The 25,731-nt window shown below is 51.6% G+C and overlaps 2 protein-coding genes across 4 annotated transcripts in view; one reads left to right on the forward strand and one right to left on the reverse strand.

The window, feature by feature from the left end:
* The first annotated feature begins 281 nt into the window (after nt 1-281).
* Zbtb17 (zinc finger and BTB domain containing 17) lies at nt 282-21,703 on the forward strand. 3 transcript variants are annotated; one of them, XM_051173478.1, is made up of 16 exons: nt 282-433; nt 2,766-2,852; nt 16,133-16,339; nt 17,009-17,197; nt 17,713-17,853; nt 18,117-18,239; nt 18,670-18,911; nt 18,993-19,135; nt 19,219-19,519; nt 19,811-19,898; nt 19,980-20,096; nt 20,184-20,304; nt 20,451-20,581; nt 20,837-21,046; nt 21,154-21,243; nt 21,323-21,703. In XM_051173478.1, the coding sequence occupies exons 3-16, from the start codon at nt 16,135-16,137 to the stop codon at nt 21,604-21,606; spliced, it is 2,385 nt and encodes a 794-aa protein (XP_051029435.1). In that variant the 5' UTR covers nt 282-433; nt 2,766-2,852; nt 16,133-16,134; the 3' UTR covers nt 21,607-21,703. The 3 variants fall into 3 exon arrangements, with proteins under 3 accessions (XP_051029435.1, XP_051029436.1, XP_051029433.1); XM_051173476.1 differs by lacking the exon at nt 2,766-2,852 and having other exon boundaries at nt 290-433; XM_051173479.1 differs by lacking the exons at nt 2,766-2,852; nt 18,117-18,239 and having other exon boundaries at nt 289-433.
* Nucleotides 21,704-22,663: 960 nt separating this feature from the next.
* The window catches only part of Spen (spen family transcriptional repressor), a 68,419-nt gene continuing 65,351 nt past the window's right edge, over nt 22,664-25,731 (reverse strand). The window contains exons 12-15 of the mRNA XM_051173559.1: nt 24,851-25,351; nt 24,509-24,703; nt 24,096-24,254; nt 22,664-23,755 (exon numbers count right to left, since the gene is read on the reverse strand). Of these exons, the coding sequence (XP_051029516.1) occupies nt 23,624-23,755; nt 24,096-24,254; nt 24,509-24,703; nt 24,851-25,351 (987 nt within the window). The 3' untranslated portion in view covers nt 22,664-23,623. The remainder of the gene's footprint in view (nt 23,756-24,095; nt 24,255-24,508; nt 24,704-24,850; nt 25,352-25,731) is intronic.

Below are 25,731 nucleotides of genomic sequence, written 5' to 3' on the forward strand. Positions count from 1 at the left end.
CGAGTATGTACAGTTTACTTAACCCTTTTTGCACCTAAAGTTTTCACTCTTAAAAAAAAAAAAAAAAAAAAAAAGAGAAATGATACGCTTTTACGGTGTGAGTAACAAGTGCGACAATGAACATGGTGCCCGGACCACAGTAGGTGCAGGAGCGGATCTACTTGGAGCGGAAAACCAAGGCAGGAGTTTAAATGCGGACAGTCACAGGAGCACACTAACGAACTTTTGCCTGGCCAGGCGCATGCGCCCGTTGGCGGTCGCGCACGTAGTGCGAGCGCTGTGCAAGCTACGGAAGTCACAGCCGGGAAGCCAGCGAGGTCGGTTCCGCCCGGCTCTAACATGGCGGCGCCCTTTGTCTGCTGTGAAGCGCTGTCCCGGGCCTTCTCGCGGCCGTGATGCACCTCCCTCTGTGGTGGGGTTCGGGACATGGCAGGTGAGGCTGGGCCAGCGCCGGCGGCCGCGGAGTCCCCGGGGGCGGGACGGAGGCGGCAGCGGGCGGGCACTTGGGATGCCGGGACGGTTGTGTGGGGGAGGGGAGGCCGGGGCGGAGGGCGCCGCGGGGCCGGGAGCGGCTGGGGCGGCCCGGAGGGGGTGACCGTGCACCCCGCGCTGCCGAAGGGGCGCGAGTCGCCTCTGGGACCGGGTGACACCGCGGCTGGTGGCATCTCCGCCCCCGCCGCCGGGCTGTCACCGCCCCTTGACCCCGCGCGCCGGCCGCGGCGGGTGGGCGTGCTGCGGCCGCGTGGGGGCGAAGTGCGGGGCCGGCGGGGGCGGCCTGGGTGCTGCGGGAGAGGGGCGGGCACCGCCCCCACCAGACACCATTCATTCATTCACTCATTCACCATCCAGCCGGCCACCCTGTTCCCCTCCTCTCCGCCCCTGACAGATCTGAGGACCGAGCCGTAGATGCCGAGTCCGCTGGTGCGACCAGGGTTCCCGGCTCCAAGCGGAGACTCCGCCTCAGTTTCCTCATCCTTAACGCAGGGCTTATAATAAAACCTGTCTTTTGAGGTTGTGGGATGGGTTACACGAGGCAATGGGTGTACAGACGGTTAGAGAAGGGTCTGGAAAGTCCCTTGCTGTTATTTGTGTCATCGCCGTTCCGAGGGCGAAGACTCGACGTGGGAGAGAGAAACAGGCTTTTCAGATGTCACTGTGCTGCAGGACAGGAGCCTTACTCAGGGACACCTTACTCAGTGAATCCAGGGAATCCCATTCTCCCAGGAAGCTGAGCCTAAAGGATACTTTGGGGACTGAGGCAGAAGGGTGGGGATATCGAGAGTTGAAGGTGTTGTCTGTGAGAATGCTCAAAGTCCTCTTCCGCTAGCAGACAGGGACAGTAAGAGCCTGAGTCTTTGGGATGTTGCAAAGTCCAGCACTTTTAAGTTAATGGGAACGCGTTTAAGAACCAGGTTTGTGAACAAGAAAGATCACTGGGCAAGTTGAAGAGTGACACTGAAATCAAGAGATGGCCAGGCTGCCACCTTTAATCTGGACACTAGGGAGGCATAGGCAGGCAGATCTCTGCGAGTTCAAGGCCAGCCTGGTGCTCAGAGCAGAGTTCCAGGACAGGCTCCAAAGCTACAGAAAGAAACCCAGTCTCAAAAACGAAACAAACCAAAAAAAGCAAAAGTACCAAGAGTTTGCCAGGCTGATTTAAGTGAGGCGTAAGGGTGGCCTTGATTGGGGAGATGAATTTGGAGAATGAATTGATAAAACATGGTGATAACTCCAGTGAGAAGGCACAGGATTGTTCCATTTCTTCTTAAAAGTGTGTGTGTGGGGGGTCAGAGAACAAGGTGTTAAGAGTCGATTTGTTTCTCATCCTCCACCTTGTTGGGTCAGACTCTCTTGTTTTTGCTGTGTAGTATATTCTAGGCTAGCTACCCCAGGCATCCTGTCCTCTCTCCCCAGGAGAGCTGAGATTACAGCTGTGCCCCTACTGCATTGTGGCTTCCGGGGAATCAAACTCAGGTTGTCAGGCTCGCACAGCAAAGCAAGCACTTTTGCCTGCTAAGCCAAGTCCCAGGTGCTGTCCCCTGTCCTTGGCTGGTGGATGTTGGCATTGCTTGGTGTGGTAGGAATCAGGATAAGGAACACACTTAAAGAGAGGAAAGATTTAGTTTTAAATGAGTTGGAAATACATGCTTGAGAAACAATCGGGTAAATCTGGGGTGGTGGTGACTGCCTAGAATCTCAGCTCTAGGGAAGCCAAAACAGAATTGTGGACAGCTCAACTCAGCATATAGCCTGAGCTATATTGCAAGTTCCAGGTCAGCCTTCGCTATGGAGTGAGACCCTGTCTAAAAACAAAACAGAACAACAGCTAACCAAAACCCTGTCTAAAACATTGATGTGAAGCTGTGTGGCAGTGAGCTTACCACTGTCATCCACAGAGGTCACCTAGGTGAGGATATGCATGGGAGGAGAACCAGTGTTGTGGGCATCTCAGGAAAGCCTATACTGCACTCAGCTGGGCAGATCATCAACACTAGCTGGGCCTGTCTCAGGAAGGAGTTCCTGAGGGTGGAGCCTGGGACCCTGATCATTTATCTTGTTTCCCAGGCCCAACAAACACAGTCTTTTCTACAGCAGGTCAATAGTAATTCATTTTACCGTTCACTCGCTGAGGGGTTACCTTTGCCAGGCTCTGTAGTGAGCTCTGCAGTTGCCTGATGATGGGTGAGAGAGGAGGAGCTGGTCCTAGAAGCAAGCGGTCCCCTCATGTCATCACTGCAACTTCTACTTGGGTATCTTCGATTCAGGTGATGTCCTGGAGGAGGGGAGCCGAACTGGAGTTCCTACAGGCACACTGTCTGAAAAGAGAGCCCCCGGCTTTTTGGAGATCTGAGGTATGTCTATAGTACTGCAGGATGGAAGCTGTCTGCAGGAGAAGCTTGTTTGTTTGTTTTGTTTTCAGGGCAGGGCTTCTTTGTGTTGCCTGACCAGGCTGGCTTCAAACTCAGAGAGTTGCCTGCCTCTGCCTCTGCCTCCCGAGTGCTGAGAATAAAGACGTGTGCCAGCATGCCCAGCTGAGATGGTTTGTTTTTAGTCATTATCTACACTCAGCATGGTTCACATCACCATATTATTATTTAAAAATAATAATAAAGTCAGGTGTGGTGGTGTGCATCTTTGGTTCTAGAACTTGGGGATTCAGAGGCAGGTGGACCTCTGAGTTTGAAGCCAGCTAGGGCTACATAGCAAGACTCTGTTTCAAAAAATTTAGTGAAAACAAACAAACCTTGTTATAGTTTTATTGTGAAATTGTGGATAACACTTTGTTTTCTTTCTTGAATAGCATCTCAATGGTATTTGCTTTGTTACTCAGGCTAGCTTTGAACTCAGTGATTCTCCTAACCCTAGGATTCTAGGATTATAGCCTTGAGTTATCATGCCTGATCTACTTAATTTTGGGGTATAGGGAATGAGGTTTTGAGACAGTTTCTCTGTGTAACATTCCTAGCTATCTCTATAGACCTCTATAGAGGCCTCGAAGTCAGATCTGCCTGCTGGGATTAAAGGCGTTTGCTACCACCACCTAGCTCTACTTATTTTTGTCAGCGAAACTAAAAACTAAAATGGAATAATTATTGGGTATGCTTGCTTTTTATTTTATTTTTTTGAGACAGGGTCTCTCTACCCATGGCTATCCTGGTTCTTTAGTAGACCTGGCTGGCTTCATACTCTGCTAGTGCCTCCTGTGTGCTGGGTTTAAAGGTGTGCATCACAACACCCAGATTTTAAATTATTTTAATTAGGTGAAATCTAAAGTTTTCCTCTAGGGCTCTGTAGTAGAGTGCTAGCCTAGCCTGTTTAAGGCCTTGGGTTCAAATTTCTTTGTTGCAAATCAATGAAATAAAATGTTCCAGCAAAGCAGCCCGAGATATAGTGGCTAACGTAAAATAGCTTTCTTTCTTCACACCTGAACAATCTAGGAATATTCATTCTAGAGTTGTTGATCAGGCCACAGTGTCCCATGAGTTGCATCTGGAACAGGATTTCTTCACCTATGTGGGTTTTTGCTTCAGTGCTGACATCCATCTAATGGCACAGACTCCCTCAGGTCCTGCCATCATATATGAACTCCATCTCTCAAAAAGGGAGAGAGAGCAGGGACCTCTCACTCACCTGTAAGGTTCTGATGTGTAGAATGGTATATTTTTATTTGGTGTGGTGCCTGGGCCATGCTGAGTCTGGAGCAAAGAACAAGTCATACTAAATTACTGCTGGAGAAGACCCAGCCATGAGAACCTACCTGCCTTTTTACACTGGGATGCTGTCCACCTTCCTGATAGAAAGAGATTATTTGTTTAGACTTATTTATTTATTTTATGTATCAGTGTTTTGCTAACATATCTGTACCACCTCACTAACGAGTTCCTGTAGTGTGATGGTCACTCTTGCTGGTCCCATCTTCATTTCAGATGATACTTATCACAGGCTGTAAACACTGTTGAGATGGGGCCAGGTCCTAGCATTCACAGAGGCCCTGGTTTGGTCTCCAGTTCTGCATAACTGGCCATGTAGCATTTGAGAGGTGGAGGCAGGAGGATCAGAAGTTCAGCATCATTCTTGGTTATATATTGAGTTCAAGGGCAGCATGAGACTCTGTCTCAAAGACAAAGGGGAGGGAGCTGGCAACAATCCTTACCGCCTGAGTTTGACCCCTGGAATCCAATGATGGAAAGAGAACTAACTCCTACAGGTTGTCTTCCGACCGGCACACATACACACACACACACACACACACACACACACACACAGAGAGAGAGAGAGAGAGATTTAAACTTAATAAATATGTAGAGTTTTAAACTGTTGAGATAGTCTTAGAATTGCTTTGAGCTTGCTTTCTTACTGAGATGGGTTTTGAATTCACTGGCTTCAGTTGTAATTCTTGCCTCTGCTTCACAATTGCAGGGGTGACAGGTGTGTGCCACCATCCCTGGCTGGTTTTGTTTTTATATTGCTTTCTATTTTTATTTTATGTATATGGGTGCTTTTCCAACATGTATGTCTGTGCCTATAGAGGCTAGAGGGCATTGGATCTTCTAGAACTAGAATTATAGATGGTTATAAGTTGCCATGTGGGTGCTGAGAATTAAACCCGGCTCCTCCGTAAGAGGAGGAAGGGCTCTTAACTGCTGAGCCTCCTCTCCAGCCCCTGGTTTTGTTGTTGTTGTTTGTTTTTTTTTAAATTTATTTTTATTTTATATGCATTGGTGCTATGGCACAGGTATCAGCTTCCCTGGAACTGCAATCACAGACAGTTGTGAGCGGCCATGTGGGTGCTGGGAATCAAACCCAGTCCTCTGAAAGAGCAGTTAGTGCTCTTAACCACCGAGCCATCTCTCATCTCTCCAGCCCATTTTGGTTTTTGTTTTTTTTTTTTTTTTCAATTTTTTTTTTTTTTGGATTTTTGAGACAGGGTTTCTCTGTGTAGCTTTGTAGAGCAGGCTGGCCTTACACTCACAGACATTTGCCTGCCTGTGCCTCCTGAGTGCTGGGACTAAAGATGTGCGCCACCACCACCTGGCTGTTTTGGTTTTTTAAAACTGGTTTCACTATGTAGTCTTAGCTGTCCTGGAATTCATTCTGTGGACCAGGCTGTCCTTGAACTCAGGGATCCACCTGCCTCTATCTCTGTAGTGCTGGGATTAAAGGTGTGTAACACCACTGCCCAGCTCTTGTTTTTTGGTTTTGGTTTTTGTTTTTGTTTTTGTTTTGGTTGGTTTTTGTTTGTTCTTTTTGTTTGTTTTGTTTTTTGAGATAGGGTTTCTCTGTATTGCTTTGGAAGCTGTCCTGGAACTCACTCTGTAGACCAGGCTGGTCTCAATCTCACAGAGATCTGCCTGCCTTTGCCTCCTGAGTGCTGGGACTAAAAGCATGCACCACCAATGCCCAGCCCTGGCTTCTGTTTTTGAGATAGGATTTTGCTGCAGACCAGACTGTCCTTGAATTTAGTTCTTCTGCCTCAGCAACCCAAACATTGGGATTACACATGTACATTACCATGGCTTGGGACTGTTGGGAGTCCTAAGACAATGCTGTGTTGAAGATTTAAAGTTAAAAAGCCAGCCTGCTAACTGCTAGTAGAAAGCCTCATCTTCTTGTCACTGATTTCTGTCCTACTTCAGGCACATGTCCTGGTGATGTGCAGGCTCATGAACTGACTCTTTCTTTTAACATTTATTAAATCTTAACCATAGGAGGGGCCTTATTTCTCAGTCCTAATGGGGGAAACTCCAGGAAAGGTCAGCATGTGAGGAACACGTGTCATACTGGGGTCCACTAAGTCTTTCTCCATTCTTTTCAGACAGGCTTGCATGTAGCTGAATTAGCCCTGAAGTCCTGGTTCTCCTGTCTTCACCCTCATGCTGAGAGCACAGGTGCCACCATACGCTCAGCATAAGCATCTTTCTTTTGAATAACTAATGTTTTTATCACATGCCAATTATATATAATAATGATTTCATTACTGCACTTCATACATGCACATATTACATTTGATCGTGTTCTCATTCTCATGGTCACATTCTCAACACTTCCAATCCTGTTCTCCCCCTTCTTCCCAGCGAGTCCTCTCTCTATTTTCACACCCCCTTCTCTCTCTCTGTCTCTGTCTCTCTCTCTTTCACACACACATGCTCTCACTTAACCGGCTGAGTTTAATTAGGGTTGCATGGCTGATGGGGTTTTACAGGGGGCGGGGTGGCACCTCCTGAGCGCCTGGGCTCCGTCTCAGGATGGGTCTAGTCAGGTGTAGGTCATCACAGCTGCTGGAAGTGTAGGAATTCATTCCAGGGCCATGTTGTGGTCCACAGCACTCGCCCTCCCGCAGGTGCTCACATCCTTTCTGCTAACCCCCCATGATGTCCCCTGATGCTTAGAAGAGTGGTATAGGTATCCCGTTTATGGCTGTCTGACTGACAAGTTATGAGTCTCTGTGGTCACAGCTACCCAATCCCAAAAGAAACTTCTCTGGCCAATGCTGACGGCAGCCTAGAGCTCTGAGCATTAATATAATTATTCAGAAGGCAATTCTATGGGCACATCATGTCCACTGAGAAAAATGACAGCTGTAGCCTCCCTGTTAGGGCCTGACCTTTCTAGCCAAAAGCTTTGACCAGCTGACAGTGCCAAGCATGAGTTAGTCCCCTTCTGTGGAGTATCACTCAAGTCATTCAGAAAACTTTTGGTTACCCCTTAACAGACTCACCACTGTTACACCAATGTATAGCCTGAACTTTTCTGTCCAGCCCACCAGTCCTGCTGCTGCTTATAAAATTACTCAGGCTAATATTGACTATAATTGTTTGGCCGATGGCTCAGGCTTATTACTGGCTAGCTCTTACATTTAAATTAACCATTTCTATTAATCTGTGTATTACCACATGGCTGTGGCTTACTGGTAATGCTCTGGATCATACTTCTCTGGCGGCTACTGGCATCTTCCTTGACTCTGTCTTCTTTCTCCCTGTATCTCTGCTTGGATTCCCACCTAGCTGCCATAGGTGCACCTTTATTCATCAGCCAATAAAAGCAACACATATTGGAAGCGTACAGAAGGACATCCCACCTCACCAGTGGGCACTTCTTGTCTGATCAGTGAGTAGTGTACTCCATAGAGACCGGCTGCTGCTAACAGTTCTCTCCTTGCAGCTACACAGCACCTTCTGGCACCATGAGGGCTAGCCGGTAGGGAGAAAGCTTTATCTCAATTTCAGCCTGATTTCTCCTACCCTGAAGCCAGAGCAGGTGATGTCTTCAGCAATTTGGCTGGGCAGTAACAGCAGTGACTCTGTGTGTGATGGAATGCCATTCAGCTCCAAGGGACAATGAAATCATAGAACACAGACAACGAGTCTCTTTCTCTGTGGGATGGTCATACTGTGGCCTTTGTCAGTGAAGCCTCTTTGCTTGGGCAAGTCATGTCTCTTGAGGAAAGGAAGGGGTGCTGCTGTTGAGTCTCAAGCACTGAGGCCTTGGGTTGCATCTGGTTGAGGAAAGTGAGCCTTTGGCAGTAGGCTCCCCTGGTCTCCTGGCTGTCACTGCAGCATGTTTTTTACATGTAATAATGACGGTGCCAAACAGCAAGCAGCTTTACAAAGTAGAAGCCTCCACTGTCCCCCAGGTTTAGGGAAAGGAAGTGGAGGTTCCTGCTGCCCCAGGACCAGCTCTGCTTGGATTCCAAGCCCTGGGCTGTAGCCAGGCCTGGGAGCTGTGGTCTCAGCAGGGGCAGGCTCTTCATAGCATCACGGTTGCATCTGCGGCTGGAGCTAAGGGTGCCACTGCTCTAGGGTCCCCTTCAGAGATCTGTTCCCAGAATTTTCCTGTCTGACTCATTCTTTATGGAAAAAAATTGTAATTTTCCATTTCCCTTATGAAATATTTTTTTTCTTGAGAAGTTTTTAGTCACTGGGTCTTGTAGAAAGTGTCTTTTGTTATTTTTGAGTCTCACAAGATAGCTCAGGCTGGCCTTAAACTAGCTGGAATCCTCCAGCCTCTGCCTCCTGATACCAGGATCACAGGTACATTCCATCACAGCCAGTTAGAGATGCCTTAAAGGTTTTATGATGGAAAAGACGCCTCTGGCCCCAAGTCAAATATCTCCCTCCCAACTCAACTTCCTCCCTACCTCTGTTTTAGTTTTTAATGGATATTATTTATTGTGGGTAACAACTGTCCCCATGTGCCCTTTTGAGAGGAGCCCCTTTACTGTTTTTCCACATGCCCTGCAGGATGTGGGTGTCTCTCCGAAGCATGAGTCAGCCTCATTGTGACTCAGCATGGCAGTGCTCAGGACTATGCTGAATGTCACTGGGGCCTTGAGCCCCTCAAGGGAGAAACCCTTCACGGTTCTGTGGTATTCTGTGGGAGGCCCAGAGACTTAAACCCTTCTAGTCCCGAAGGGGACATTGACGTTTTTTCAGGTCCCAACGGTCCAAGTGAGAATTGTCTTTATTTTGTCATCTTTATTTATTTATTTATGGGGCAGGGCTTCGTGTTACCCATGCTTGCCTCACGCTCTGTGTAGCTGAGGATTTCGGGGGCGTACCAACGCTCAGAAGTTTGTACATTGCCCGGAATTGTACCCAGAGCTTTGTATTAAGCAAGCATGATGCCAGCTGAGGGGGTCTCCACCCAGTAGTTGGCCAGTCTCTACTGGCTGCTCTTCAGACTAGGGGGCTGTCACAGCCCTAGTCTGTCCTCACAGGTTCATTTCCCACAACTCTTCCCTCGTTCTTTCTCTTTAGAAAAAAACTGCATGTATGTGTTTATTTTGTGTTTATGTATGCCCATGTGAAGGTGCTGGTTCTGTCCTACATTGTGAGTTGCAGGGATGGAACTCAGGCCATCATGCTGGCCCTGTTTTTTTGTATCCAGTATCTCCTTTCTTTATTACTGCCGTAGTTTGTCGGAACAGAGTTTGTGGTTTTCCATTGGCTCTTGTTTTTTTCTCCTTCCTGAGGAATGGTTCTACCATGGCAGCTTCTCGTGACAGAACTTTCATGTGGTCCTCTGCTTCCCCCCAACCCTTCTCCCTGTCACAGCCCACAACTACTTCAACAGCTAATTATGTCAGCTGCAATGGATGTGTTCTCTCTCTCTCTCTCTCTCTCTCTCTCTCTCTCTCTCTCTCTCTCACACACACACACACACACACACACACACACACACACACACACACAGAGAGAGCCCTGGCTGGCCTGGAACCCACTTAGTAGATAAGGCTGGCTTGGAATTCAGAGCTCCTCCTGCCTCTGCTTCCTGAGTGCTGGGATTAAGAGCATGTGCCACCACGCCCAGCCAGCACATGCTCTTAATCAGAGTACTGCAGCCAGCTTTTGAGGCCGCCCGAGGCAGTGGCCGAGGCTGCCTGACCCTCCTGCCCTGCTCTTGCTCCCTTGTGGTCGCTTAAACTGCTAAGTGGCCCTTTCAGAGTATTGCCAATCTATTTTCAGTTCTCCCAAGGCTTTTAAAGACGTGTGTGCAGCTTAATGGGCGAAGTGCTTGCCTGCCATAAATGAAGCCTGTCCCACTGCCACATAAACCTTGTGTGGTGGCACACCAGCATTTGCAGGGGGGAGGCAGCAAGTTCATCCACCAGTACAAAACAGATTTGAACCCAGACAAGATTTATGGGACCTGGGGAGGGGAGACAGAGGAGGGAAGGGAAGGGAAACGGGGGACACACACACACACACACACACACACACACACACACACACACACTTTGATTCTAAAGTCTAGCTTCCCCTGAGACCCTGGGTGACAGCCTGTCCTGCAGCCCGGCCGCCTGTGCGGTCCTTTCACACGGGCTTTTCAAAGAGAGAGCATTGCCCTTGCTCTTGCCCACATGTGGCACGGCTCCCTCTCTCCCACTGCCTGGGGTCTTTGCTTAGACTCCGCCTCCTGGGAGAGGCCCTCCTCATTCCTTTTCTTGGCTGTTATTTCTACCTGTCTTTCCACAGCACTTGATAGCAGTGTTAACCTGTGCTGTCAGTCATTAGTCTTCTTCCTCTGAGGCCCACAGCGTAGTGCCTTACGTCACATGGGTACAGCGAGGGGCTAGTCAGATTTATGAGCTGTTGAGTCACCAGGTGTCACGACTACAGGTGTTGTCGTCTGTGGCTGAGTACGGGGAGATTGCCCATCCAGGATCGTGAATGTTTCTCAAATGCTCATCTTTTTTTTTTTTTTTTTTTTTTCTCGAGACAGGGTTTCTCTGTGTAGCTTTGGAGCCTGTCCTGGAACTCACTCTATAGACCAGGCTAGCCTTGAACTCACAGAGACCTGCCTGCCTCTGCCTCCCGAGTCAAATGCTCATCTTAGTGTGTTTTATGTTGCTATAACAGAGTAATAAACAGGTATGTTTCTCATAGTTCTAGAGGCTGGGACATACAATATCAAGATGCTAGAGCTTCTCTACTTGGGAGATGGGAAGACCAGGAGTTCAAGGCCATCCTTGGCTATACCACAAGTTCAAAGCCAGCCTAAGGACTGTGTCTCAAAAACCCAAACTGAACAAAAAGGCATCAAGCATGTGGTCCAGGCCTTTGTGTTTGTACCCTGGCATGATGGGTATCATAGGACAAGTGAGACACAAAACAAAGCCTGCCCTGACCGTGTGTACCTGCAACCCCAGCACTTGGGAGGTAGGGAGAAGGGTTGTGAGTCAGGGTTAGCCTGTGCTACAAGGTGAGTCTGAGGTCAATCTGTGTTGGCTCAAGAAGAAAACAAAACAAAACAGGCCAATAAATGAAATCAATCAAGGTGGGCAGTGCTGTCCCACGCCTTTAATCCTAGGACTCATGAGGCACAGGCAGGTCTACTAAGTAAGTTCCAGGACAGCCAGGGCTACAAAAACAAAACTGAATTGACCTTTTATAATAACAAATTATAAAAAGTTGTGGATTCAGGACTGGCAGACATGTCCTCAGTCAGGGTAGCAGTGTCAGTAGAGGATGAAGCATCCAAATCTGGAGTGGCCCAGGCAGATCTGGATGTTTAAAAGAGGGAGAGCTAGCCAGGCATTGGTGGCGCACGCCTTTAATCCTAGCACTTGGGAGGCAATGGCAGGCGGATCTCTGAGTTCGAGGCTAGCCTGGCCTACAGAGCTAGTTCCAGGACAGACTCCAAAGCAATACAGAGAAACCCTGTCTCCAAAAACAAACAAACAAACAAACAAACAAACCAAAAAAAAAAAAAATAAAAAAAGGGAGAGGGAGAGCTGGGAACATAGCTCAGTGGTAGAGCAGCTGGTTCCCAAGTTTGTGCAAGGCCCTGGATTTGATCCCTGCCTCTGTCCCCTCTCATCACCGAAGGAGTGTCTTTGTAGGTAGGGTGTGTGCGCGTGTGCGCGTGTGTGTGTGTGTGTGTATGTGTGTGTGTGTGTGTGCACATGTTTACATATCGAGAGAAACTGCTAAACATGGAAGAACACAGTCTTGCTCTCTGCAAGGCAAGCATTTGCTGGATGAGGGAGCACCATGCAAGCAGGGCAGGTAATTGTTTTCTCTGCCAGGTTGTACCTGAAGAGACAAGTTGGTAGTGAGGTTAGGCACATAGCTTTCAACCTCCTGGAGGTGGCCTGTTGTGAACTTCTATTTCCTGGCCCTGAGTATGTCTGTCTGTGAGCCACTTGTATTTCCAGAATGATCAGGAAAGGTTAGCAGCACTCAGTGGGGACTTCTTTGTGTACAAGCTAGAGCAGGCCAGTCCATTCTGGGAGCCTGCCAAGTGTAGCGTGTCTGCTTGAGGGAGCGTTGTTGTTTTTCTGGCCTAAGATGTGGCACCACCCCTTATGTTAGTCAGTGCCTGCTGTACATTGGGTCATTTCTCAGTGTGTGACAGGAGCCCATTTGGCTTTGGTACAGAGCCATGCAGTTCAGGCACCCGGTGCTGCAGGCAGGCAGCTCATGGTACACGAGTACCCTGAGGGTTTAACAGTGCAGTGGCTTGGTGTGAAGTACCTCTCAGCAGAGAAAATCCACCCCAGGAGCCCTTTGCTCAGCACATGCCCCCTTGGATGTGTCATTCTCTCGCCTCATTGTGTTACAGGAATTTTCCAGATGACATTGAGAAGGGATGACGGGTTATGATTGGTGGATCTAGTAACATCCAGAGTGCCCAGGAAAAGGATATAGAGACCACATGAATAAGGGCTTTGAGCTTAAAAAGGAGTAATTTAGAATGTGTCTCTCTGCTTCCTGCTAAAAGATGGCTGCTGGGTGCGTAGGTGTGTGCCTCTGGTCTATTTGAGTTGATGTAACTAACCCTGTAAAGAACGTGTGAGTCGCTTCACCACTGGAGAGACTCTGGCCCCCTGGCAGCCAGTGGCAAACCCTGGATTCAGGTCTGGAGAATTCCTCCCTAGTCCTTGGTGCCCAGCATAGTTGTGTGCTTGTTTGCAGGTTGAAACAAATCTACATGCTGCTTCTTCATTGTTGGAGGAACTTGTTGAGTTGAGCAGAGTGGATCTCAGATCTGAATGGTTTGTACTGAGATGTGCCAGTCCTCCTGGGTCCCGCCTATATGTGCCTTTGTCAAGCTGTTCCCTCCACTGAGGCTTATTGTCCTGCCACTTCCCATGCAGAGTGACAAACCTTTGCTAGGGGCCATTGTGACTGCCTATTTATTTGTTTTATTAGGAACTTTGAACTTGCTGGGTGTGGTGGTGCACACTTTTTTAATCTAGCACTTGGGAGGCAAAAGCAGGTGGATCTTTTGGGTTCTAATAAGCCAACCAGGGCTACACAGTGAGACCCTTTCTCAAAAAAACAGAAACAAAACAAACCCGAAAAACAGCCCGGTAGTGGTTGTGCACGCATTTAATCCCAGCACTGGGGAGGCAGAGACAGGTGAGTTTGAGGCCAGCCAGGGCTACACAGAGAAACTGTCTGGAAAAAAAACAATTAAAAACCCCAGTTGTTCACTGACAGAATCACGTGGGGCATGACACACTGCACAGCTCACAGAGCTCTAAGAAGTAGGCACCTTTAGGAACTGGTGAGGAAAAGAGAGGGAATAGTGGACCATCCCAGACAGAGGAAGGGTGCCGGGCTCCACCAAGACCAGCAGGGTCCACAAGCGCAAAAGCAGACACAGAGTGTCAGCTCGTCCCTGCACTCCAGAGGGCTTCACTGTGGCTGTGGGGAGTGACCAGGACTCTTGGCTGCCCGCAGCTTTTCCACCTCAGAAGACAGCTCTAGGTCACTCCTGCTTGCTGCCTTGGTGTGTGCACCCTTCAGCTCCTGGGCATCTCAGAAAGGACTCGTAGCTCCAGGCCTGGACATGGCTTACTTCCCCGTGTCTTGTCTTCTGGAAAACAGAGAGTCTCCCTTTCATCCCTTCAGTGGGAGTTTGCTCTTTCTGGGGTTTGAGGACTCAGAGCAGCCGTTCTCAACCTGTGGGTCTCAACCCTTTCACAGGGGTCACCTAAGACCACTGGAAAATACAGATATTCACATTATGATTCATAACAGTAGCAAAATTAATTATGAAGTATAATGAGAATAATTCTACGGTTGGGGGTCACCCCATGAGGAATTGTGTTAAAGGGTCACAGCATCAGGAAGGTTGAGAACCACTGACTTAGAGAAAGTGTTTTTACAAGGCATCCTGATTTGCAGTGGCTTTGCTGTGGGTGTCCTGTGCCTAACTCTTGCTGCAGGCTGCCTTCTAGCTGTAGATGTCAGCACTGCCAGGCCCAGAAGCAGTGTCCCTGCATGGGCCTGGGGAACCGGGCTGCATCTCCAGCCTGACACCACTGCTCCTTCCCCATTAGCGACTTCGCCTTAGCTCAGCAAGTTCAGACCCCCGTATCTCTTGTTCTCTGAGACAGTGGTGCATTGTCCCACCAGTTCTCTTTGCTCTTAATAATAAAAACTCAGCCAGCTATTGGGGTGAAAGTTGAAGATCAGAGAAGCAGAGCAGCCAGCTACTAGAGTTCTTACCTCTACCAATGCTCAGACCGTAGGGGTGAGCCTGTCCTCAGGCTGCATCCTCAGACTGACTGCAGAGAGCTCCTGTTTCCTCTCGCCTTATATTCCTGTCTATGCCTCCTTAGTGCTGGGATTAAAGGCATGGGATCCAATGGGATCCAAATGCTGGGGTTAAAAGTGTGTGCTGCCACCACTTGGCTCTGTTCTATTTTAGGCTGAATCGATTTCATGTAGCCCAGGGTGGTCTTGAACTATCAAAGATCCATCTGCCTCTGCCTCCTGAGGGCTGGGATTAAAGGTGCGTGCCACCTCTGTCTGGCCTCTATGGCTACCTAGTGTGACAAGTTCTGCACTCTGATCTTTAGGCAAGCTTTACTGTGAGACCATAAACAAAATATCCTAACTCATTATGTGACTGCCTGGCTTGAAACTTGTCATTCTCCTGCCTCAGCTTCCTGAGTGCTGAGACTGCAGGCACATACTCTTGTTTCCAGAAACCATAGGGTGGTGACTGCTTGTGCTGGCGTGAAGGGGCTTGCCTTCTGTTGGCTTTCCTCAGATGGCCAGCTTCACAGGTCATTGTAGCTCTAGGCTGTAGGCCAGTGACAGCCCCTTATCAGGAGCAGCCAGTACTGCTGCAGTGGGGCAGAGTTCCCCAAAGTCACTTTCCTGCCCAGAGTAGCCTGGTTCTGCAGCAGCTGGCTGTTACTGGGGTTTGTGTTCAGCATTGCAGCCAGCTCTGTGTACTGTGGTCTCACACAGTGGGTGCTGGGATTTACTTTGAAATGTCCCGAAGCACCTTTCTTCTATAAAGCAAAGCCCATTGTTTCCTAGGAGATTGCTGATCTCCAGAAGGTTTTGCAGTGGCGCTGGACATGCAGGGACGACTTGGATATTACCTCAGCTTGGTCTGTGTAGTTCATAATTGGGCACCAGGCCAAGACCTTCTCCAAGCACACTCCCCTGGGACAGCTGTGGGATTTCCAGGCATTAAGTGAGGCCCTTAACAGAGAAGCTGGCCCAGGCAGCTCGTGGATCAGGATTGGAGTCAATTCTCTCTCCTGAGAGAGTCACGGCTCAGAGGTTTCTGGTGGCAGCAAACCTAACTATTTATGTAGTTCTGTAAGCCTGAGAGAGGGAGGGACTAAGCAAGGGGGGAGTGGGAACACAAGGATGGAGAGAAAGAGAAAGACCTAGCAAGATCCCTACCCTAAAGAACCCAGCCATGTGTGTACAAGGAACTTGCCTGGAGCCTGTGGGAGCTGCAGAAGAGGGAGTTCTGCCTGGACTTAGAGTCCTAAAGCTGAACATTTGTATTTTATTCTAATAGTGTGTGTGTGTGTGTGTGTTCTTTTTTGTCAACCTCTTTTGTGAGACAGCAATTGTTTTGTGTGTTTGCCTTTTGGCCCCTTAGCTCATTACGTCGAACTTATTCTGCTATGAGGTCTATCTTGATACTTTTTGGTTTGGGGAACTACTTGCCCTGTTGAGTAAGCTTTGGGAGCAACTGGGCGGCCTTGACTTATAGCAGGTGTCTGGAATCATGTGCCCTTTGGTGGTAGAAAAGCCTCTCCCTTTGTTAATGCTCCCCAGCTCCTCTGTGAATCTCACCTGGGGCTTGGCAGTTGGCATGGAGTTGGGCTAGTATCCTCTCAATTCTGACCGGAGGCTCTGGCTCTCTGCAGCCATGGATTTCCCCCAGCACAGCCAGCGTGTCTTGGAGCAGCTGAACCAGCAGCGGCAACTGGGCCTTCTCTGTGACTGCACCTTTGTGGTGGACGGTGTTGACTTCAAGGCTCACAAGGTGGTGCTGGCAGCCTGCAGCGAATACTTCAAGATGCTCTTTGTGGACCAGAAGGACGTGGTTCATCTGGACATCAGTAATGCGGCAGGTACCCTGTTGGGGTCAGAGCCTCATCTTATGCAGGGCCCTTTTAGGGCAGTGCCAGCAGGCTATGTCCCGCCTGAGTTTGAGCTCTGACCCTGTGGGTACCAAGTTTATCCCATCTCTTCTGACTAGGTGTGAAGTGGCCAGGGACACAGGTTCACAGTACAATCAGGGCAGAGAGAGTAGGACCAGCCTTGTTAGCAGGGATAGAGCTAAGGCTGGCTCTAGACACTCCGTATCCCTTTCTGAGGCCAGATCAGTCATGGGGACGATAGCCAGGATGGGTCAAGAATGACGAGGGGCTAGCTGGGGCCTGGGCTGGAGGAAGGATGGACCAGTTCTAGGTCTGTACTCCCATGCAGAGCCCTTGATCTGTTTTTGAGATGGTTAGGACAAGGTCTTCTCTTATTTTGTAGATGTGGCAACAGACATACAAATGTCAGATGACTGAAGGTTAGGTAGAGCAGGTGATGGTGTCTTGAAGACCCTGCTGTCAGAGGGATGAGGTGTCCTATCCCCAGTTTATCTTTTCAGAAGCTGTCCCTAGCCCGGCGGACAGGTGGTGGAGGCTTACCTCTCAATTTTCCAAAATTTGGTTTCCCCCACTGGATGGAGAGACCATTGGTAGGCCCTGCAGTGGGTCTGTGACGGACGGCTGTCTTGTCCTTGACAGGCCTGCGCCAGGTGCTGGAGTTCATGTACACTGCTAAGCTGAGCCTTAGCCCTGAGAATGTGGATGATGTGCTGGCTGTGGCCAGCTTCCTTCAGGTGCAGGACATTATCACAGCCTGCAATACACTCAAGTCCCTTGCTGAGCCGAGCAGCAGCACTGGGGAAGATACCCAGGCCTCAGCCGCAGAAGGTAAGGTCACCGCAGGCTGCCCTGAAAAGTGCTCAAGGGACTTGGCTTCTTACTGAGGTCTTGCCCGATTCTGGGTCACCTTTCTGGGTCCTCATCTACCCTGCCGTCACTGTGGAGTGCTGGTCTGGGAAGGGTCCCCACGCCTGCCCTTTCCTACCCTCGAGCAGCAGAGAGCGGGAGCCACACCTGGGTCACTTGGTACCCTGGAGCAGAGCTCCTGAGGCTGCCCTCCCAGAGCTCCCTGGCTCTCAGGGTGTCCTCAGAAGCCTGCAGACTCCCATCATGGGCAGGTTCTTTACTGTCCCCCTCCTGCTGCTCACCAGTCAGTGTCTACTGCCCAAGTGTGGTGCTGTCACAGCTTCAGTGGTTGTGAAGTCAGTGTCCTGGGGTAAGGTGTTCTCTGAACAAACCAGTGAAGCACCTACAAGTCCCCAGAGGGACTTGAGAAGCCACCTCACCCCTCTGACAGTGGACACTTGATGGAAAATGACAAGTCTGTCCTGTTCTGTCTCCAGGAGGAGACAAGAGAGCCAAAGAAGAGAAGGCTGCTGCTACCATGCTGAGCAGGCTGGACCATGCAAGAAACAGTCCACACACAGGCCCAGGCAGAGAGCTCAAAGAGGAGCGGGGTGGCCAGGCAGAAAGCACAGCCAGTGGTGAGTTGTGATTCGGTTCTCATGGGCTGGCTACCTGGAAGGAGGTAACGGACACCAGGAAGTTGGTTCTGCCCATCACCTGCCAGCAGCCTGGGCCCCTGAGTAGTAAAGGCTTTGTGGCTGAGAGGTGGGGTGGCATGCGCTCCTGTACTTTTCTGGCTTATGTCTAGTTCAGATAGTTTGCTCTACAGGTGTGTTCCAGCCATGGAAGAGACCTATTTGGCCTCTACAGAGTCCCAATCCGGCCTCCCATCCCTCCTCAGGTGCAGAGCAGACGGAGAAGGCTGACGCTCCCCGGGAGCCTCCATCTGTGCAGCTCAAGCCCGACCCCACGAGCGGCATGGCTGCGGCAGAAGCTGAGGCCTTGTCAGAGAGCTCAGAGCAAGGTGCCCCTCTCCCCAGCCAGCGCCGGCCTTGCCACGCACACCTCACTACCCTTTTGGATCACCTCTTCCCTTCTAGCCTGTCCTGCTTGGCCATCGTTGAGCTTTTTTCTTTCTTGACTCTTGAGCTGTCTTAGTTACACATCATCCCCCCCCCCCCCATGTTTCCCTTAGTCTGGAAGCGCCCCATCACAGCCCTGGGCATTACACAAGTGTGCCATGCTTCCCACAGCCAACCTCACAAGTTCTTGTTGGCTGAAAGTGCCACACACATCTGCCTGAGGCCTTAACACCTTCCAAGTAGCAAACACTTAGGTTACAGATCCTGGGGTCACCTAAAGGAGGCGTTTGTGAAGTGGGGAGGGGGTTGGGCCAGACCCAGAAGGTACTCTGAGCCCAGCCAAGTCCCTCAGGACCTGCTCTTTCTGTGCAGAAATGGAAGTGGAGCCAGCCAGCAAAGGAGAAGAGGAACAAGAGGAAGAGGCCACAGGGCCTGCCACAGTCAAGGAAGAGGGGATGCATCTGGAGAATGGGGACACCCCTGAGGAGAACGAAGAGTCTGCAGGCACAGACTCTGGGCAGGAGCTTGGCATGGAGGGCCGGAACCTGCGCTCAGGCACCTACGGGGATCGCACCGAGTCCAAGGCTTATGGCTCCATCATCCACAAGTGCGAGGTGCGGGGCCGTGGGCGGGGCCAGCCCTGTGTCTCCAGGGCCTCTACAGCCCCTCATGCACCCTCCCTGCTGCGCCCGCAGGACTGTGGGAAGGAGTTCACGCACACCGGGAACTTTAAGCGCCACATCCGCATCCACACGGGTGAGAAACCCTTCTCATGCCGGGAGTGCAGCAAAGCTTTCTCAGACCCCGCAGCATGCAAGGCCCACGAGAAGACACACAGGTACCCCGCCTTGCCTCCCCCACACTGGGGGCCTCCCTGGACCCTGCAACCCTTCCTATCACCTAGCACCTTCTCACCCACAGCCCGTTGAAACCCTATGGGTGTGAGGAGTGCGGCAAGAGCTACAGGCTCATCAGCCTGCTCAACCTGCACAAGAAGAGACACTCGGGGGAGGCGCGCTACCGCTGCGGGGACTGTGGCAAGCTCTTCACTACTTCGGGCAACCTCAAGCGCCACCAGCTGGTGCACAGTGGCCAGAAGCCCTACCAGTGCGACTACTGTGGGCGCTCCTTCTCTGACCCCACCTCCAAGATGCGCCACCTGGAGACTCATGACACCAACAAGGAGCACAAGTGCCCTCACTGCGACAAGAAGTTCAACCAGGTGTGCACCCTCCCTAAGCCAGCACGGTAGGGTCCTGCTAGTGGCTCCCGAGGGTCAGCATAGGGACAGCCAGTGTGTCTGTGGGCAGGGGCTCTCCTAGGATGGTTCTCTGAAGGGCAAGCCGACTTCCAGGCTATGCTGCATTTTCCTTCCACTGCTGGGGCCTGGGCCTCAGTCTGGGGTGGGCTTCTGCTCATCTGAGAGACCAGAAAGTCCATTGTTTTCTGGCTCAAGGGGTTGGGCAGAAGCCGGGTTCCTAGGGGACCCTTCTGAGCCCCTGTCTGGGTGCAGGTGGGGAACCTGAAGGCCCATTTGAAGATCCACATTGCCGATGGCCCTCTCAAGTGCCGGGAGTGCGGGAAGCAATTCACCACCTCAGGTAGGCCCAGAGCACCCTGGTCCCCCCTGTCCCTCAGCCCCTCACAGTGCAGCACGCCAGTGTCGCCCTTCATCTCCAAAGGGAACCTCAAGCGGCACCTGCGGATACACAGCGGGGAGAAGCCCTATGTGTGCACTCACTGTCAGCGTCAGTTTGCTGACCCAGGCGCGCTGCAGCGGCACGTACGGATCCACACGGGTGGGTGAGGAGGCCCTGTGTGGGCTGTGGAAGGGGCACAGGGAGCCAGCCGAGTGGGTGCCAGTGCCTTGTGTGCCTCTGCCCCAGGTGAGAAGCCGTGCCAGTGTGTGATGTGTGGCAAAGCCTTCACTCAAGCCAGCTCCCTCATCGCCCACGTGCGCCAACACACAGGGGAGAAGCCTTACGTCTGTGAGCGCTGTGGCAAGAGGTAGTGGTCTGCCCCCACCCCGGGGAGCATGAGGCCAAGTCCCAGAGTGTCCCAGGCTGTGTCCCAGAGTGGTGGGTACTCCCAACCCCCCTCCCCAACCAAAGCTCCTGTGGGGCAACACGAGCCTCTAACTTGTGGCCCTGTAGATTCGTCCAGTCCAGCCAGTTGGCCAATCACATTCGCCACCACGACAACATCCGGCCACACAAGTGCAGCGTGTGTAGCAAGGCCTTTGTGAATGTGGGGGACCTGTCCAAGCACATAATCATCCACACTGGTGAGCATGTGCTGCCTGCCTGTGACATCCCTTCCCAGGGGCCAGAGGGAGGGAGCCCTGGACCACACTTGCTTACAGGTAGCCTTGAAGTTCAGTTCAAATGTGGACTCCAGCTGCCTTGGAGCTTCCAGGAGGAGGGTGTTCTTGAGGCACCTGTCAGCAGGGGCAGCTGCCAGAGAACTTGCTAGAAAAGATGGGGCTGCTGGGCGCTGGGAGGCCTGCAGGTGGCAGGATGGTAACTTGCCTCCCCACCAGGAGAGAAGCCTTACCTGTGTGACAAGTGTGGTCGTGGTTTCAACCGGGTAGACAACCTGCGTTCTCACGTAAAGACCGTGCATCAGGGCAAGGCGGGCATCAAGATCCTGGAGCCAGAAGAAGGTGGTGAGGTCAGCGTGGTCACTGTGGACGACATGGTCACACTGGCTACCGAGGCTCTGGCAGCAACAGCAGTTACTCAGCTCACAGGTGTGGACTGTAGGCAGCAGGGGGCAGCCACAGGCACCTTGCCTTGGTTGAGCGATGGGGTAGGTCCCTGTGGCTTCTGCCTTAGGCCCTGCTGACTCTGCCCACAGTGGTGCCAGTGGGGGCTGCAGTGACAGCTGATGAGACGGAAGTACTGAAAGCCGAGATCAGCAAGGCTGTCAAGCAGGTGCAGGAAGAAGGTGAGCGGGGCAGTCTGGGGCATGAACGCCGGTGGACCCACGGGCCTTCCCATCCTGACCACAGCCCCCACCTCCACAGACCCCAACACCCACATCCTCTACGCTTGTGATTCCTGTGGGGACAAGTTCCTGGATGCCAACAGCCTGGCCCAGCATGTTCGGATCCACACAGCCCAGGCACTGGTCATGTTCCAGACAGATGCGGACTTCTACCAGCAGTATGGGCCAGGCAGCACATGGCCAGCCGGGCAGATGCTGCAGGCAGGAGAGCTGGTCTTCCATCCCAGAGATGGGGCTGAGGGCCATCCAACACTGGCAGAAACCCCGCCCACAGCTCCTGATTGCCCACCACCTGCAGAGTGAGCAGGTGGCCTCTGACTGCTTATTTAAAGTGGAAGGCACCCTGGGACTCAAGGTGCTCCTGCCCTATCCCTAGAGAATAAATTGGATTATTTTCTAATGTTGCCTATGGTCCCTGTGTCCCCATGGGTGGGTGGGTAGCTGTCACCTACAGAGCTGATACTGTAGAACACAGTTAACAACAACTCAGGGACCACACTTCCTGGGACATCCTGCTGTTCATCATGGAAAGTAGAGTTGCACACTGTGTCCTTCATTATTTAAGGTGTGGGCAGCGCCCCGTGGCTGAGATGCAGCTCCCTGTGCCAGGGCGCAAAGCTTCAGAGACCCAGGCAGCCTTTATTTATCCAGAGCAGCAATGAATGCAAGAGCAGTGTATAGACTGCCGGCTTCTCAATAAACTAGGGCCTCAGCGATGCCTTCCTGTGGCAACACTAACTTGCTGCAGGCTACCACCAGGCTGGCAAGGAGAGAAGGGAACAGAGCAGCCAGAAGCTTTGATGTTGGGATCCCAGCAGGCAGAGCTGTGATCTTTCCCATGGAGGAGCCCTAGGGAATTGGACAGGCCTGATCTGTAGCTCAGCAACTGGTGTCCCTGCTTTTTCTTGTCTTGAAGCAGGCATAAAATTAACAGCCCCAGGAATACTAGGCTCCTTGCTACTACTACAAAGAACAACAATGCCTCAGGGAGGGGAGAAGGGAATGCATCCTGCAAGAGGCTCAGAGCAGGAGCTTGCAATGGGGAAGGAAGGAAGGAAGGAAGGGAGGGAGGGAGGGAGGGAGGGAGGAAGGAAGGAAGGAAGGAAGGAAGGAAGGAAGGAAGGAAGGAAGGAGAGACTTCATTATCAACATCTGAAGTCCCTTCCCTCCCATTGGCCTAAGAGACAGGCTGAGGGCAGGCCAGTATGTGATTCAAGCCCTCAGGTACAAAGAGAAAGGTCCCAGGAGGGTTAGGGAGCAGAAAAGGGCCTTGTTCACAGGCTCGGGTGGGAACTACAGTTCCAGCAAGCCAGGGACCCCGTGGTTCCCACTTGAGCGACAACCACATCCACACTTGAAGTGTTTTGTATTTTTTAATAAAGTTTGTAATCCAATGGACACACAACAAAACTGCGCTGAGAAAAACAGTTTCATAAATTAATAAGTGTTAGGAAGTCAGGGAGAGGTCCGAGTCACAGGAAGAGGGAGTTGGCCAGGTCTTTCTGTACAGGTGCTGTGTGACACTTCCATGTTGCAGGAGCAGGACCCGTGCTGTAACGAAGCGCACTTATACAAATGAGTGACGGTACAAAGTCTGAGTATGAAAATAAGATTTTCTTTGAAAACACATTTTTGGCACAGATTAAAAAAAATGTATGTCAGGGAAATTTGATTTAAGTCAGTATTATATATATTTATATATATTATATATTTATATATACACATCTCAAGTTCTGCACATCCGACCAAGAAAGAATCCTTCTGTTCGCTTTTACTCAACTGTAAACTGTACATCCGATGAGTTGAAGGTGGCGGCGGCAGCAGGAGAATGAAGAGAAATGACATGTCCGATGAGCCGGGGAAGAGAGGAGGAAGAGATGGGGCAAAAATACCCAATGAAATGTTCCTTGACACCAAGGCTTCAGCACAAGTCCCAAGTCCTGCATGAGTCCAAGGCGTGCTCACGTACACGTCCAGAGCGTCACAGCCTGTGTTCGCCATGCAGGTCACTAATTTAGTGCAAAGGCCGGTTCTGTCCAACACAAACGACTCCTCCCACTGCCCTGTCCCTTTTCTCCAAAGGTGGGAAGCCAGCCCCTAAGGTTTCTGTGAGGCCATGGTTGGTGGTCTGTCCTGGGCGAGAATTTCATGTAAACATACAAGCAGCACCACCCCCAGAGGAGGTCTATCCACGGAGCGGGGTGGGCGCAAGAGCGAGGGCAGCTGGTGGCGCCTGGCAGTCTGCCCCTCAGCAGCTTCCCCTCTGCCTGGCTGGGTTGTCCACAGTTCTGTCCTGTGTTCATCTTCTTGCAGCAGAGCCTCACACAGAGGCAATGACAATCATGAGGTGGGGAGAGATGTTGGAGATGCTGGCAAGGAGGTCAGGGGCCAGGCGGGAGAGGTGACTCTCAGAGAACTCACAGGGTGGGAAGATCTGCAGCACATAGGCAGGCTGGAAGAGGGAGAAAGAAAGTGGGACCCACTGTCTTCCATGCCCCCCCATACTTGTGCCTAGGAGGCCTTGACAGCCCCTCCCCACCCCCCAGTCAGACTGCTTATCAGGGCAGGGTGTCACCATTCCCCCACTCAGCTATCTCTTTCCAGGATGGGCAACTGGTGGCCATTACCCATGGTGCTATGGTTCCACCTCCTCTGGGAGCTCCTGGGGTACTCTGGTTGGTATTAGAAATACCCACGCCACAAAGCCGGCCGGGGCCAGCCCTCCTGCCCTGACCTAAACTGGTGCTAGCTGTGTGTACAAATGTGGGGTAGTGATGGCACAGTGGACCAACCTGATTGGAGCCAGGGTTGGGGACGTTGATAATCCCTGCTGCCTGCTTGGCCTGCAGGTACGTGATGAAGGCAGCCTTGAGGGACTCTGTCTGGCTCACCACATCCTCCTGGTCACGACCACAGGGCAGAGCCAGCAGCAGACAGTAATCTGTTTCCACCTGGAGCAGAGGCGAGTGGTTAAGGATCTCCCGACTGAGCAGCATGTGTCCTACCAAAGGGGCTGGGCGCCTCTAAGATGGCTGTGTCACACTAACATGGTCACTTCTGAGACTAGAGGTATTTCTCTACCCAAGTAGCTTGTCCTTCGCTGCCCACGTCAAAGAGCTATCAAAGCCTGGAGTTAAGCCACCGAGGCTATGTGCTCTTACCTCCTGTGAATCTCATGGACATTTACCAGGGCCCTATGTCTTACTGTCATCCTCCGGGCGACTCCTTCCAGCTGTGAGGCCTCCAGCCGCATCCTCTGGGCAATCCTCAGGGGGGGACCACCTTCAGAGAGAGGCAGGGACCGATGGGCCAGGACATTGTTGCCAGAAACAAAGTGGAGCTGCACAGCGGCTGTGTCGTTCTTGAGGGCCAGCAGGCCCTGCCACACGATGGGGTACTTCTGCTTACAGGCGACAAATCAGAAATAAGGTCATGACATGCCCAACGTGACCCCGGGGACAGCTTAGTAGCCTATCAGCTGGGAGATTGGGGCACATTTAGGACACAACAAAGTCAGGGTGTCAAGAGCAGCCTCTGTCCATCTTACCTTCAGAAGCTGGACCATATCCACAGGCCTCTGTGATGTCAGGTGTGAAGAATCTTGTTTGGGGGCTGACTGGGCTTCAGCGTGAAGAAGAGTCAGTCCAGGTGGGGTGCTTGTGCCCGAGGCCACAGGGACAAACAGTGGCTGCTTTGGGGCAGCCTGAGAGGGAAGAGGGTTCGGGAGGTCCGGCTTCACGGAGACTGACGCGGGGGAGGGGTGTGTGGGCTGGCCTGTTTCCAGTGGCGCCTTCTGAACCTGAACATGGGGCTCAGGTGGCCTGCTTGCAGGGACAGCTGCTGAGAGGCGAGGCTGCTCAGCCCCTCCTGTCTGAGTCCCCTTTGCTTCCTGGGAGACCTGGGGCATCTTGCTACTCAGTGGCTGGGAAGGCTGGTTGAGTTGGGAGGGCTGGCAGGGTGGGGTAGATGGTGCAGGCTGCGTAGACTGCGTAGACTGCGTAGACGGGGCAGACTGTGCGGGCTGCAAGGGCTCACCTTCAGGAGGGCCCTAGAGTTGGGAAGGAAGACAAAGGAACAGTCAGGATCGGCTGTACAGCCCCAGCTCCCAAACAAGAACTCAGTGGACCCTTGTCTCACAGTCAGGCCACAGAGGAAATGCAAGTCATAATAACAACACGTGTCCTGCAGGCAGAAGCCCTCACACAGTGTCTCCCCACACCCAAGAGCTGTGGTCATGACCTGCTCATCCATACCTTATAGTCCTTGCTCAAAGTTGCTTTTTTTTTTTTTTTTTTTTAACATTTCTTATTACTGTATGTGTGAGTGCATGTTGGCACACACACACAAGTGTGCTACTGTGTGTCCATGTGGAGGTTAGAGGACAACCCTGGAGTTAGTTCTTCTATTCTTAGGAGGGTTCTGGAGACC

The sequence above is a fragment of the Phodopus roborovskii genome, unplaced genomic scaffold, assembly GCF_943737965.1.
Source record: "Phodopus roborovskii unplaced genomic scaffold, PHOROB, whole genome shotgun sequence".
Classification (NCBI taxonomy): Eukaryota; Metazoa; Chordata; class Mammalia; order Rodentia; family Cricetidae; genus Phodopus; species Phodopus roborovskii.